At 35.0% G+C, this 16,207-nt stretch overlaps 1 protein-coding gene across 6 annotated transcripts in view; it reads right to left on the bottom strand.

Annotated features, from left to right (window-relative positions):
• Positions 1-16,207, bottom strand: part of LOC107566381 (arf-GAP with coiled-coil, ANK repeat and PH domain-containing protein 2-like) — a 23,909-nt gene continuing 7,702 nt past the window's right edge. For 2 of the 6 annotated variants that reach the window (XM_016251819.1, XM_016251824.1), the window contains 14 exons: positions 13,950-14,062; positions 13,810-13,861; positions 13,632-13,732; positions 11,763-11,868; positions 11,474-11,682; positions 11,316-11,385; positions 10,908-11,002; positions 9,198-9,373; positions 8,902-8,982; positions 6,244-6,336; positions 5,927-6,150; positions 4,186-4,295; positions 3,944-4,054; positions 3,264-3,853 (listed from right to left, as the gene is read on the bottom strand). In XM_016251819.1, the coding sequence (XP_016107305.1) occupies positions 3,706-3,853; positions 3,944-4,054; positions 4,186-4,295; positions 5,927-6,150; positions 6,244-6,336; positions 8,902-8,982; positions 9,198-9,373; positions 10,908-11,002; positions 11,316-11,385; positions 11,474-11,682; positions 11,763-11,868; positions 13,632-13,732; positions 13,810-13,861; positions 13,950-14,062 (1,689 nt within the window). In that variant the 3' untranslated portion in view covers positions 3,264-3,705. Of the gene's footprint in view, positions 963-3,263; positions 3,854-3,943; positions 4,055-4,185; positions 4,296-5,926; positions 6,151-6,243; positions 6,337-8,901; positions 8,983-9,197; positions 9,374-10,907; positions 11,003-11,315; positions 11,386-11,473; positions 11,683-11,762; positions 11,869-13,631; positions 13,733-13,809; positions 13,862-13,949; positions 14,063-16,207 lie in introns of those variants that run through there. The other 4 variants (XM_016251820.1, XM_016251821.1, XM_016251825.1 and 1 more) reach the window with 4 other exon arrangements.

Below are 16,207 nucleotides of genomic sequence, written 5' to 3'. Positions count from 1 at the left end.
AGTAATGAATAAGGTGGCATTATAAAAAATTTAGAGAAAACAATTTATAATATATTTCGAGATATTTTCAGTCAGACATTCGCAGTGGATAAAATAATCTTAAAAACTGCATGGATCATACAGAGATGATTACAGAATGAATACAGGGGCAAAAAAGCACAAAAACCCATCCAAACAAGCTTATTACAACATTTGAAGTACCACAAAAACTTCCCAGCCCAAGATGACATATGTACAGAATATACACAATTGACACCCCTTACACTGTGGCTTCACTTGTACACTATTGGGACATATAAAGAAAGTGGGGTGTTCATGCTAAAACGAGTTTTCACAAGATTTTCTCTTTCAAAAAGGAGCAAGTAAATGACGTAATGAAAGTATAGTTTTTAAAATTGATATTATGGAAACTTAAATGGTTTCATCTCCGCTCTACAATCACACCCCAATGCAATTTACTAAAATGTACGATTTAGCCAAAACCCCTCATTTGTAACACACGAGCAGAATTAATTTGTAAAACCAATCGCATTTACGAACACAAATGCATTCGGCACGTTTCATAAATGAAGTCCTGTGGCTTAAATATTACATTACACATATGCGTCTGAAAATCTATATAGATACAGCCAATGGATTCATCAATCCTATATGAAATAGTTTTAGCTACATTTACAATAAAAAAAAAATTGAACAATTCAACTGGTGTCACCCAGATTATTTTGTGGGCGACAACACTGATTTCATTAAAAAAAAGACAATCGTCAACTAAGACAAAACCTAACAATGAAAACATTTAATTTGAATCCGATTTTGGGAAAAAAATCCCAAACTGCAGTTATAAGGAGGTTGTTGTGGTGTGATATACCGTCCAAAATCTGCTCAGTAGCGGTCGAGTTTGTCAGGGTCGTTCGAGGCCATCTGCGAGAAGTCTTGGAAAATGTCCTGGTACGTCTCATCTCCTGCAAAGAGAAAACCGCTTGATTATGGAGGAAGCAGAGTGCGATTTACCTGCATCGAGCACTGAACACACACGACTAATCAAAACTCACACAGACACAGAGAGATGAACTCATACCTGTGCTACTTCAGAGCAGAAACTCAGCAGGAGAACGCAGGAGGAAAGGAGGAAATGCAGAGGTGAAAAGCACATGACACCAAACGATGCATATGAAGTACGTTTATTGACTATTTACATTGATATTTAGCATGTAGTAGCACATTTTGATGAAATACTGTCAATAGCGAACATTTCCGTTTAAAGAAACGTTCTGGGTTCAATACGAGTTACGTGAGAGATACAGATGTTTGGCAGTTGTGGCAAAATTACCACATAAAACAATAATCAGTGCCAACAGTGACAGAGAAACAAAGCAGATAAATGAAGAGAGCTGCTCACAAATATATAACATAGTATAACAACAGTATTTCATGATTTGCAAAACTATAATTCCATCACTTACAACCTTGTAAACACCATGGTTTTTTTTGCATAATAATAAACCTGAGACTCAGCTTTTAGACTGCGCTCAGTAAAGAGATTGCAGTAACCATATGATGCTTAAGTGTTGAATTATAAGGTTTTGATTAAAAGAGCTCATTTAAAATGAGTGAAATTCTAAGAGGGAAACACCTGTCGCCAAACAGGGAGAAAATTAAACTCTTGAACGAAGCTCCATATGTGTCTGTGTGGCCAGCAGTAAAGTCCAGCTCTACTGCGCCCCTCTGTGACCGATGCCAGTCCCACAACTCTAGCTAATGATTAGATTAACTCATTTAGCACATTCATTGATGCTTACGGAGCCCCACACACGGCATGCAGGAAAAAAATTAAAATAGGCTAAATCGTATGCACGATTTAGTTCCCTCTTATTTATAAATTGTGCGTATGATTTACTATTTCATTCCCTCGATTTGGTAAAGTGTGCAAACGATTTATAAACAGAGAACGAATTAGTAAATTGTGCGCACGATTTAGTACATCGAGGGAACGAATTAGTAAATCGCGCTCACGATTTATACATTTTTTTTCTTGCATGTCATGCAAGAATGGCTCCGTAGACGCTAAATTAAATATAATATTTATAGCAACATTCCGACTGTCACGTTTCCCTTGTAATATACATACATAAACTGCAATTACTTAAAATATTTCAGCTATTCCACAAAAAATCTATATAAAATACAATTTTACAGCCAATAACATTTAAATATAGACGCTTATGGAGCCCCGCACACGGCATGCAGGAAAAAAATTTAAATAGGCTAAATCGTGTGCACGATTTACCATTTCGTTCCCTCGATTTGTAAATTGTGCGCCCGATTTACCATTTCGTTCCCTCGATTTGTAAATTGTGCGCCCGATTTACCATTTCGTTCCCTCGATTTGTAAATTGTGCGCCCGATTTACCATTTCGTTCCCTCGATTTGTAAATTGTGCGCCCGATTTACCATTTCGTTCCCTCGATTTGTAAATTGTGCGCCCGATTTACCATTTCGTTCCCTCGATTTGTAAATTGTGCGCACGATTTACTATTTCGTTCCCTCGATTTATAAATTGTGCACGATTTACTATTTCGTTCCCTCGATTTGGTAAAGCGTGCAAACGATTTATAAATTGAGAGAACAAATTAGTAAATTGTGCGCACGATTTAATACATCGAGGGAACGAATTAGTAATCGTGTGGACGTTTTAGTACATCGAGGGAACGAATTAGTAAATCGCGCTCACGATTTATAAATTTTTTTTCTTGCATGTCATGCAAGAAAGGCTCCGTAGACGCTAAATTAAATATAATAGTTATAGCAACATTCCGACTGTCATGTTTCCCTTGTAATATACATACATAAACTGTAATTACTTAAAATATTTCAGCTATTCCACAAAAAAAATCTATATAAAACACAATTTTACAGCCAATTACATTTAAATATAATTAAAAAATATTTCAATATAATTTACATAATTAAAATGTATAATTTTTAACAATTATATAAAATTCTTTAGAGAATTCATATATATATATATATATATATGATTTTACCAATATTACAGAAAAAATATTTATAACATTATATATGTGTATAATTAACGCTAAATGTGAATTTTGTAAATTCTGTAAAATTTCAATTGATCTGCATAAAACAAAAGGCTGCTACATAAAATATTTTTTTTGAAAGTAAAAAAAAAAAAAAAAAGGGCTAAAATAGATTTAACAGATAATTTTTTTTTTTTTACTGTAATCGTTACCAAAACATGCATTCATAACAATTACTGATATATTATCTATGGTAAAATACAGTGTTGCCTAATCCAGAACTAATACTGAATTGTACAGACATAAAAATAGTATTTCTAAACATACTGATTTGATTTAGACTGCTACACTTCCTCAAGTATAATGAAGTGATTAATATCAGGAATGATCATGAATACACTGGCTGGGCCGAGTTTATCATCACACTATTCTTACAGACTGACAGTTTTAAGACAAACATACACAATGCAAATAAGGTGCATGTTTTCACGTCGACTAGTTATTGCACATGTTCCAGCAGTAACGTCCTATTATTGTTAACTTCACATTAAAATACTAAACTAGATGAACCCATCCTGGGGCCCAATGAAGCTCAGCTTCATGTGATATCTGTGTACATTCACTGGTTTTGTGCGTTTGCTTCAGGTTGTGGCGATTTCGCCGTATGTTAGGAGTCTCTGAGCTGTAAGTTTATGAACTCTTCCATACACTTCCGATACTGCATTTCAGTAGGGCTGTTAGAGTTATATTGACCTGACTGACTGTACAGACCTTCTGATTCACGCATCTCCTCGTTCATCTTGGCCAGCCGAAGCCTGTAGACACAAACCAAGACCACATTACACACTTCATGTTTTATGTCTGACACAAATGTCTTGACACAGAAAACAGCAATGGCAACTCACAGCGTGACAATATCAGCGTTTGCTGCCTCGACAGCGATTGAAAGCGGCGTTTGATTCTTGACATCTGCTGCGTTCTGATTGGCTCCCCGTTTTAGAAACAAACACACTTGCCTGCAGCAGAAAAAAAATAAATATATAAACCAGGAATCACAACTAAGAAATGAGCAGCACATTCAAACAAAGGGTCAGAAACAAACCGCAGCAGACATTTATACAAGAACTGCATGCTGAGCAGAACTGACCCGGTGTGGCCCAGGATAGTGGCGTGATGTAAAGGTCCTCTGCCCAGATTGTCCTGCTGATTGACGCTGGCTGAATTCTGGAGCAGGAATTCACAGGCGACCAGAGACCCCTGATACAGACACACACAGGTGATAAACGCATCAGACACTTTCAAGACAGCATTCGTAATCCATAATACTTTTGTAATGTGATGCATTTCATATTTACATTTTTGCATGCACTGATGAATCATACGATAAAACCAGGAGCATTCATTATTTGAAAGTGAAGCACACATTTTAAAAATAAAATAACCTACTGTGTGGAATTAGTTGTTGACAAAACAAAAATGCAAAACAAAGCAGAGAAACAAAACAAAAATAACAAATGAAACAAAGCCAAAGCAAACTAAATAAAATAAAAACAAAACAAAAAGCTAAATACTACACAGAACAAAAGAAAACAAAACCCAAAAAATAAACAAAAAGCAAAACTTTACCAAGAAAACCAAACCAAACCAAAATAAAATAAACAAAACAGCAAAATGCTACACAAAAACACAAAATTAAAACAAAAAATACCAAAGAAAACAAGAAACCCAAAACACACACACACAGCAAAAACTAAACAAAAAGATCAAACAAATATAAAAGAAACAAAACACCAAAACAAAAGCAAAGTACTACACAAGACATAAAATGCACAAAACACAAAACCAAACAAATACAAAAACATGCGCAAAACTTTACCAAGAAAACCAAACCAAACCAAAATAAAATAAACAAAACAGCAAAATGCTACACAAAAACACAAAATTAAAACAAAAAATACCAAAGAAAACAAGAAACCCAAAACACACACACACAGCAAAAACTAAACAAAAAGATCAAACAAATATAAAAGAAACAAAACACCAAAACAAAAAGCAAAGTACTACACAAGACATAAAATGCACAAAACACAAAACCAAACAAATACAAAAACATGCAAAAAAAACTAAACTAAACAAAACACAAAACAAAACACCAAAACAAAAAGCAAAGTACTACACAAGACATAAAATGCACAAAACACAAAACCAAACAAATACAAAAACATGCAAAAAAAACTAAACTAAACAAAACACAAAAGAAAAAGCAACAAACTAAAAACACAAAAGAAAACATGAAAAAACTAAACACAAAAGAAAACATGAAAAAACTAAAAACACACAAAAGAAAACCAAACACAAAAAATAAACTAAACACACACACAAAATAAACAAAACAACACACCAACCAAAAAGCAAAATACTACACTAACACACTCGCGCACAGAATAATACTTGTGTAATATTTGCTGAAGAAAGACCAGTGTATCAGGTGTGTGTGTGTGTGTGTGTGTGTGTGTGCGCGCGTGCGTTTTTGTGACAAATGAGGACATAAAGTTGTATAATGACTAAGGTATGACATAGGTATTACAAGGAGAAGGTGACTTTTCAGGACATTACCTCATGTCCCCACTTTTCAAAACGCTTATAAATCACACAGAATGGAGTGTATTGAAAATCAGAAATAGCACAAAGTCTCCTGTGAGGGGTAGGTTTAGGGGTAGGGTTGGTGTAGGGCAATAGAATATATGGTCTGTACAGTAGAAAAACCATTACGCCTATGGGATATCCCCACTTTTCACAAAAACAAACCTGTGTGTGTGTGTGTGTGAGAGAGAGTGAGTGAGAGAGAGAGAGAGAGAGAGAGAGAGAGAGGGGCTCTGGCTGCTCACCCCGTGTACAGCCATCATGAGCGGCGTCCTGTTCTGCTCGTTGGCGTTGGTCCAGTTGACTGCTGCTCCGTGAGCGAGCGCTTCGGCCATGTCCGGCAGACTGCGGCAGAAAGACGCCCAGAACAGCTGCAGACCCAGCGTCGGCTGCTGCGGCTCGCAGGAAACCACCAGACCTTTCCCAGAGCACTCCTCCTGAGGCTCGGAGATGTGCAGCTCTGGGCCGTCTGAACCAGAACAACCACACAATCAGAGTCAGGAACAGCTGAAGACTACAGGACAGCTTCTGCTCTGCTCGCGCCGAGGGAGATCAGACTGACCTGAGTCGTTGAGCGCGCTGGAGGAAGAGCTCGAGCTCAGCGTCTCTCTGCTTCCATCTGCCAGCTTCTGCACGTCACCGTCTGGGCTTTTCACTGTCAAACAGAGAGACACTTACACACACACACTCTCCTGTGATACAGTGTGCAAACCCTCACAAAATACAGCGCGACTCAGAAAAAAAAAAACTATGGTTTGAAATCATTTAAATAAAAGATACTATAAATGTGAAATTAAGTCCACCAGTAGGTGGCAGCAAGTCACTGTTAATAAGTGAGTCGTTGCGATTGAACCGAATCATTTAAACGGTTGATTAATTCAGGAATGAAACACCGTCATGTTGCTTAGAGACGCAAAACTGTGCTGTGCTGTGGGTGTGTTTGGAATTATTTTTGTTGTCGAAATAGAGCAAAAACAGGCAATATGGTGTCTAAAATGTAAGTCTCTTGATTAACTTCTTGTTTATTGAACGGTTGCAAAAAATCAATATCACGTTTGTAATCATGGTAATTTTTGGAGAAAACGCCACTCTTTGTGTGATATTGATTAACTATATGAAATGATATAAATTTCTTGAATTTTGTGATCATTCTAAATGCATTTTATTAGACTGAATCATGCAGTGAAAGAACGCACTGTAAATGCGCACTAGTCTAGACTTCACGTGATGTATGTGTGCGAGGGGTGTTTTGAATGGTTTTTGCAAAATACTCGATAATGTCAAATCGCACATCGTTAAAACAACAATTACGATATTATCGCAAACGACATATATCGCACGCACTGGAATTTGTGCGTGTATTAACGTTCTGCAGTTTATTTAATTGTTTAAGGCCATTTCACAATTTCAATCATACAATAACCAGAATCAACCATGATGGGATGTTGAGTGATGGAGAGATGATGAAAGCCAGCAGGGTGTTGATTGAGCAAATTTCAACATTTTCAATTTAAAACTAAATCTGATGTGAACACGAACTTTAGTTAGCAATCAGGATGTGAAATTATTGAATTTTAATTTTAATAAGGAGAATTAAATTGGAACAACATTCAAAGAAAAACAGCAGAGCTGCAGTTTTTAAATGTACATTTAATTTTTCATGTTCATACATGCATCAAATGGGGAAATTCAGTAAAACTAAAATGTAATCAATCAATATAATCAATATTTGAAATCTGAAATTTGTGATGGTATATTTTTAATAACTTTAAGAGATTACAGCTTAATATAATGTATAATGGACAGATTCACATTTTGACTTTTATAAAGTAAACCGCTAACACATTTGTGGATGTTTTGTGCTTTTGGGAAATTTAAAATCTGTTTTATGGCTGTAAAGATCACTCTGACAGTATTTAATTTAGATTTTAAGAAACCTGTCTAATCGGTTAAAGAAACGTATCAACATATTACAAATTTATTATTTAAAAGTAAAAGCATTTATTGTGTTTTACTGTAAAAAATAATCTATTGGGCATGATCGAATACATCATTGGCAATAAATAGGTGTAATTATAAACATAATTAATATTATTTATTTTGACTAAGTATAATATGATTCATGAAAATATATTATTTTGTCTAAAATTTTTGTATGACTAATTTAGTAGAATTTTCAGCTTATATGTAAAAAAATTTTATAAACTTTTTAAAATGTTTTGTTGTGTTTTGTAAGATCACAATAAAACAGCATTCATAATCCATAATACTTCTGTAATGTGATGCATTTAAATTTGACATGCACTGATGAATCATACAATAAATCCAGGAGCATTTAGTATTTGAAAGTAAAGCACACATTATTTTTAAAGTAATAGAAATTATTTTGTACAATTAGTTGCTGTAAGTTGACAAAACAAAAAGCAAAACAAAGCAGAAAAACATACAAATAAAATGAAAAACAAACAAAAAACAAACAAATAAATAAAAAATAAACCAACCAACCAAACAAACAAGCAAAATATTACAAAGCAACATAACAAAAAGCAAAAATTAAACAAAAAGAAAATCAAAGTAAAAATAAGAAAAAAAAAAAACTAAACTAAACAATTTAATAAAAAAGCAAAACCAAACAAAACAAAAAATTAAATAAAAAAGCAAAACCAAACAAAACAAAAAGCTAAACTACACAAAACAACAAAACAAAAACTACAAAAGAACCCCTCCCCCTTAAAAAAGCAAAAATGTATCAAAAACCAAACAAAAATAGTTAATTAGTCAAAATACTATTATATTTTGATATTGACCAAATTATTTAGATTTTATTTTGTCATTTTCTGCTTTCGTTATTTTTGTTAAAGATTACATTTTGTTGTGTTTTTGACATTTTTATTAATTTATTATTATTTTTGATTAGTTGTTTTTAAACGTCTATATAGTTTTTGCAAATTTTATTTTCATTTAGTTTTAGTAAAACACGTTAAACTAAATGAAAATGATCAACGTTGTCTTGTTAACAAGCTTTTATTTATTTCAGTTAACAAGAAACACCTTCTTTTACTATTTCTTTTTTTTTTTCAGTTGAGCTGAGTTTAGGTTAGTTTAAGCCTACTATAATAACCCTGGATTCGATTCAATTCAAATTCCCACTGGTGAAATGAAAGTGATGCAGCTGTGACGCTGTGAGTTCTGCGGGAGACACACACACAGCTGTACTTACGACAGCAGGGCCTGGCGGAGGAGTTAAAGTAGGAGAAGAGAGAATCGAGCTCGTCTCCACAGAAGAGAGACTCGTGGCTCGCTTCAGCAACACAAAAGCCCAGAGCAGCGTTAGGATCGCACGCACAGACACAGAGAGGAGCAGAAACACAGAGTCAAACCAGTTCAAACATCCCTCTAGCTGATCCCAACACGTCACTCGGAGGTTACCAGCAGGTAAACGGGCCACAAGCAAAGGTTAAAGGGAGCCAGCAGAGGGTACAGCTGCAGCAGAAGCAGACGTGACGGTCCTCTCACCTGAGGAAGCAGACGCTGTTGACGCTGACGGTCCAGATCGAGCTTCAGAGCTGCCGCTGAGACGTTTATCCTGTTGCCTCAGTGATAAAACCTTCTGTCTGGTCTCGTCTTCGGAGCGTCTCTGCACAAACCTGCGCTCCACGTACTTGGCTTTGATGTAGGCCTCCACCTCATGCCTGAGGAGACACAAGTGATCAGCTTTCTCACCATAACATGCATTTAGTTTTTCATTAGTAATGGTAGAAAGTCATCTTGGGTTTTCTTGTTCCACGTTTAACTTTACTATACTGTGTACTATCTCTGAAACCAGCAACACGTTACAGACACGCTGTTGTATAAAATGAACCATGCAAGAGACTAAACTAAAATAAAAATCCACATGATATTGATCTGTCATTTGGTTTGCATTCTGAAAGATTACTTTTCTAAAATCTAAAACTTGATCTACTGCCATCACTACTTGAAAGAAGTCTCTTCTGCTCACCAAGCCTGCATTTATTTGATCCAAAATACAGCGAAAGCAGTCAAATTGTGGAATAGTTTTACTATTTAATATAACTGGTTTCTATTTGAATAGATTTTAAAATCTAATTTATTCCTGTAACGTAAAGCTGAATTTGAATGAATGAATGAATGTCACATGATCTTTCAGAAATGAGTATAATATGCTGATTAAGTGCTCAAGAAACATTTCTGATTATTATCATTAGTATCAATATTTAAAACAGTTGAGTAATTTTTTTTTCAGGATACTTCGATGAATAGAAAGATCCAAAGATCAGCATTTATCTGAAATAAAAAGCTTTTGTAACATTATACACTATACCATTCAAGAGCTTGAAGACAGTATATATATTATAGAAATTATAGAACATTTTTATAAGCAATTATAGAAATTAATACTTTTATTTAGCAAGGATGCTTTGAATTTGTCAAAAGTGATAATAAAGACATTTATAATGTTACAAAATATTTATATTTCAGATAAATGCTGTTCTTCTGAACTTTCTATTTATCAAAGAATCCTGAAAAAATTATACTCGGCTGTTTTCAACATAATAATAATGATTTTTTTTTTCTTCAGCAGCAAATCAGCATATTAGAAAGATTTCTGGAGGATCATGTGACACTGAAGACTGGAGTAATGATGCTGCAAATACAGCTTTGATCACAGGAACAAATTACATTTAAAAATATATTCAGATAGAAAACAGTTATTTTAATAAAATAATAAAATATTTTAATTTAATATTTCATAATTTTGCAAACAAATGCCGGCTTGGTGAGCAGAAGTGACTTCTTAAAAAAAATAAAAATAATAAATAAATAAATAAAACCTTAAAAATCTTACACGTTCAAAAGTTTTTTTGTTTTTTTTAAATAAAAAGTAAAAAATAATACAGTAATACTGTGAAATATTATTACGATTTCAAAAAGCTGAATTTTCAGCATCATTATTCCAGTTTTCAGTGTCACATGATCCTTCAGAAATCATTATAATATGCTGATCTGCTGCTCAAGAAACATTTATTATTATTAACAATGTTGAAACATTATAAATGACTAAGGTCACTATTAATCAATTCTTGCTTAATAAAACAATTAATTTCCAATTACATATTAAAATATATATTTATGAACAAAAAAAATTTAATAAATTCAACTAAACAAAACAAAAAGAGTAAATTAAATTAAATGCCTGTGCAGTACCTGGGATCTCCTGGTTGTGGTTTCCTGGCTCCTAATTCTTCTCGCCGAGCCTCGTAGATCTGATTTATGACACCATTTCCCAGCTCACACATCAGCTATACAAAAAGTAACTGCAGCATTAATTCATATATAAGAACTGAAGAAGGTTTATTATTATTCGAAAGCTGGACCACTTTGGAAAGAGGAAAAAAAAAAAATCTTGAGAAATGTCTTTTTATAATCAAATCTGTTTCTTAAATGAAGACATCTGAACAGAAAAACAAAACTCGCTACACCGATCCTCAGTGTGTCAGAAAAGCATCTCTGAATTCACGGCGTACGAGATGAAAGAGCTGCTGATGTTCTCCGAAGAATGGCAGCATCTGGACTGATTTGTTTGTTTCCATCTGTATGTTCATCACGACTCACCTTGAGCAGCTCAGGCTCCCACGTGTCCAGCGTCAGAGACCTGACCTTCGAGAAATGAACGCCAAGACTCCTGACAAACAAAAAAAACCCAGTATTGTTAATAAATCACACAACACACTGTCTGATATCTTCTGTCTCACACACACACACACACACACCTGTGAATGCCCGAGCACTGGATGCAGAGCGTGATGCCCAGGTTGATGCTGGCCCAGCGCGGCTCCGGCTGACCGCAGTCGCAGCAGGTGCTGTTCCCGCCGATGCCCATGACCCTCTGCAGCGCGCTCTCGCCCTTCAGACTCCTCTCCTTCACCTCGCCGGCCGACTCCAGGCTGCACGTCGATGTGGACGACTTCCCGTCCATCATCTGCCAAACACATCGCACTGTTAGCAAGGCGCCTGTAGCGCGGCATGAACTATAGCCGGTTGAGAGAGAAGCTGCGCTACCTCAGCGTCCTCTGCTTTGTCTCTGAAGGCTGTGGCGATGCTGTTTTGGACGGCTTTGATCCAAGCTTGTCGGAGTTTTTCAGAGTCTGCTTGCATCATACAGCTCCTTTAACAGAAACAACATCAATCATATGTACAGTATGACATACGCACTGAAAGATAATCATCATGTTTATCAGTATTTTGTCTTGTTTTCCAGTAAAATATCAAGAAATCCAAAGATGGAGGAAAAGCGATCTCGCAGAAGGAAAAACCATGCATTAAGAGCCAACTGAAATTGAAGATCAGGGTAAATTTTACTTATTTTGTCTTCTGGGAAACATGTAACTATCTTCTGTAGCCTTTGAAGGGCAGTACTAAACGAGAGAGATATATATATATATATATATATATATATTAGGCAAAATAAGAAAAATGTACACATCTCCATTCTGTTCAAAAGTTTTCACCCCCGGCTCTTAATGCATGTTTTTTTCTTCTGGAATATCGGTGAATGTTTGAACCTTCTGTAATAGCTGCATATGAGTCCCTCAATTGACCTCAATGTGAAAAGATGGATCTCAAAATCATACAGTCATTGCTGGAAAGGGTTCAAATACACAAAAATGCTGGAAAACCAAAGAATTTGTGGGACCTGAGGGATTTTTCTGAAAAACAGCAGCCAGTTTAACGGTTCAGGACAAACAAGGGACTCATGAACAACCATCACTAAACAAAAAAATCAGGTAATAACACAGTATTAAGAATCAACTTTTGAACGGGGTCATTTTTATAAAAATTCAACTATTATTTTCTCTTGTGGCCTATATGTAAACATATTTTGTGTGAAATATCTTATTCAGGTCAGTACTAAATAAATAATAACATGCATTTTGTATGATCCCTCTTATTTTAATAAATAATTAATATTTTGCAGATTCTGAACTTTTGACCTCAACTGTATATAAGTTGTATGTAAGTAACTGCACATATAAGTTTGAAAAAGGGTTGAGATAAACCTTACTTCTAAATACATAAAATACATATCAAACTCCATTCATTCATTCATTTTTGGCCTAAGCTATGACATTTTATTAATGCTATGATTAAAAACAGAAACCGTTTGCAAAACTGGTTAGAAAAATAATATAAATAATATAAAATAAAATATAATCTAAAAACAAGAAATTTTACATAAAATTTGTATGCGTTTTATTTGTAATGGATGTTCAGCTATTTTTACTGTAAAAAAGACAGATTGGGAAAAATGTTACATATCAATATACTGGACTACTTTTTAAAAGTACTTTTGTAAAGTAAAGTTTGCTTTTTTATATATAGTTTTTTTTTTTTTTACAAGTAATATTTTTGGTAACACTTTATTTTAAGGTGTCCTTGTAAACTACAAGTACTTACTATATGGTTAGGTTTAGGATTAGGGTTTGGCTTAAGGTTACTTGTATGTAATTATGCATAATTTATTGTTATTATAATAATAAGTACATGTAACGTGTTACAAGGACACCTTAAAATAAAGTGTTACCAAAAAATATTTATAATTTATTTTAACTATTTTATGTCAGCTTTATCGCAATTGCGGTCACAAATAAACTAGTTTCACAAAAACACTAGTTGCAAGTGATGTAACATTTGTAACAAATGTAACACCTACGAATTGTATTTTATATATAACCAACAATTTCCACAATCTCAGCCATTATAATTATATTTATAGATAATTGCAGCACAGAAATGACACTTTATCATTTAAATTAACAGAAAAGTAGCACATTTAAATGATTGTGTTCAAATAGTGAACGTGTGACCTGTGCTCCTTGCAAAAACGAATCATAACAGATATGAGAATCAGAACTGTGTGCTTCAACTCACTTTGTTGGAGAAACCACTTCGAAGCAGAATCTGCGCTCGATGTCCTCGCAGTGTTTGACGGTGCATAACCTCAAGTCCTCCACCACAACCGTAGGGTTATCCTGAAATAAAAATGCCAAAATGAGTACTAAACACACAGCTGGAGTTAGAAATTACTGTCGGTTCTTCTTATATTCACCTTAAATTTCTTTTGGTACACTAGCTGATTGTTCTGAATTGAGAACCACCGCCTGCAAAGAAAACGCAGTTAGCGACAATGAACATTTAGTCAGCGTCTACGTAAGTGGGCGCAGTACGATTTTAAGTCTTGTCCCAGACCTGTTCCAGGTTTTGAAGGCGTTGCTGGCCCTCTTAAACAGATATCCCTCCATGACGATCCCATTCTCTGCATCCACATTGTACTCCAGCTTGGTGTCGTCATTTGAGAAGTCCTGAGCAAGACAACAGTGTTGAACTGAGCTTTTCAGATCTTACTACAGTAATTATTAGCCACATGAGCCAACGTTTTGCTTAATGGACGATATGTGGATGATAAAAGCTTTGTAAAATGAAGTACTTGGCTACAACAAACATTACATGAAGATCACAAGAAGAACATTATACTTGATCTCAGCCTCTGTCAGATCTGTTACAGCTCTAACCCTTTAATTACTATGTGGGATTCAAATCTACAACCTTCTGGTTACTGTTCCAGATCTTTGTGTTTACATTTCATTTAAAGGGATCGTTCACCCCAAAATGAAAATCCTGTCATCATTTACTCGCCCTCGTTTTGTTCCAAACCTGTATGAGTTTCTTTCTTATGCTGAATATAGAGGAAGATATTTTAAAGCATGCTAGTAAACAAACAGTTGATGGACCCCATTGACTTCCATAGTATTTCCTTGGAAGGGACCAACAACTGTTTGGTTCTTCAAAATCTCTTTTGTTTTTGTGTTCAATATAAAGAAACGTCTGCAGGTTTGGAACGACATGAGGGTGAGTAAATGATGACAAATTACTAATATATAATAGATAATAAATTACTTGCGCCTCAGAGCGAGCAGACGAAAACAAAATAAATGCTGCCATTTCTTTTGGAGGTGGATGCCTGCTGTTTGGGAATGCATTCGTGTAAGGCAATTATGCAGAAATATGACAGACTTTGCTCGGGCATTTAAGAACGACCATAACAACATTTCAGATGCTGTGCAACAAGATCGGTTCACTGGTTAGTCAGGTTTTGCCATCCCATCGCGCAAAGTCACATTACTTTTTTGATGCGCATAGTAGAATTTGTTCAGCAAATGTGTTTCCAACTTCCATTATTCGCATTCACCCTTCCTCGCACAAGTCAAAAATCACCAAGCGAGCGTAAAAACTTTTTTGGGGGAATTAAGGGATTTTTATTCAAAATTTGGCCTTCCCATCACTCATTTCTCATGCGATACTTTGAAATGCGTATTAAAACTGTGACTGAAACATAGCTACTGTTTACAAGCTATTATATTGACGTCATTCCGTGGTTGAAACACTGAGCGATTCCATAAGATTTCGGTAAGTTGTACTTTTTTTTTACACACACCTTCGTATGTTTATTCTTGTTTATTTCGTGCTTATTAAAGCAGAAGCTGAGGCGCTACAGCGATCGGTCACTCCCCATTAAACACTGCCAAAACAGCATTTATTGTTTGAATATTGTAATAAAATGGACATCACTTGAAATCTGAGAATGTGTTTCATATCAAAAGTAACAAAGCACAAAGCTTACTGTGATTAAATGAAAACAGGCTAGACCAATCTATTCTTGGGATTTAAGAATCAATATCGTTTCATAAAAATGAGAATCAATTACAATCGAGAAATCAATATTTTGTTTACCCAGCCCTAGCGCAGTGGGCATAACATCACAGTACTGCCCGAAATCCTAATATGCTGCTCTGGCCACTGGGTCTTGTTCACCTCAAGAACAATCTAAGATCCCTGCTTCCTGTAGATGTCATGTGAGCTCGGCTGAGCTCAGACTAGTTAAGTCAAGCCTGACTGAGCTCAGACTAGCAGAGCTACAGTAACACTAGAGCGTCACTGGATCCTGCGTTTTTGTCTGTGAAACCTCAAGCAGCTGAAGACAGATAAGAGTGACATACTAGTAGAGGAGGTTAGTTTACAGCCTGAATCCAGTCTGATCTGCTCTAGACCGCACTACTAACAGATCTTACATCACATCTCCGGTGTACAGCGGAGAACAGAACCCACAAACCATAAGACTCCCACTCAACCAACCAACCATTTAATAGACACTTTATTCAAAGTGACCTACAGAAAACTCAAACAAGAGCAGCTTTGGTTCACTTCAGGGGGTTTAAATATTATATATTTTGCTGTAAATCAATAAATAAATACATACATTTACTGTCAAAGGATTAATTTAGTCGCATGCAAAATTAAAGTTTTTTGTTTATATATATATACACACACACACTTAAATATGTACATATTTCAGAAAATATATTTTTGTATTTAAAAAAAATATTCATGCATGTGTGTGCATATATATATATATATATATATATATATATATACACATATATATATAT

The sequence above is a fragment of the Sinocyclocheilus grahami genome, unplaced genomic scaffold, assembly GCF_001515645.1.
Source record: "Sinocyclocheilus grahami isolate Dianchi unplaced genomic scaffold, SAMN03320097.WGS_v1.1 scaffold1071.1, whole genome shotgun sequence".
NCBI lineage: Eukaryota > Metazoa > Chordata > Actinopteri > Cypriniformes > Cyprinidae > Sinocyclocheilus > Sinocyclocheilus grahami.
This window is presented reverse-complemented; position numbering and strand designations above follow the sequence as displayed.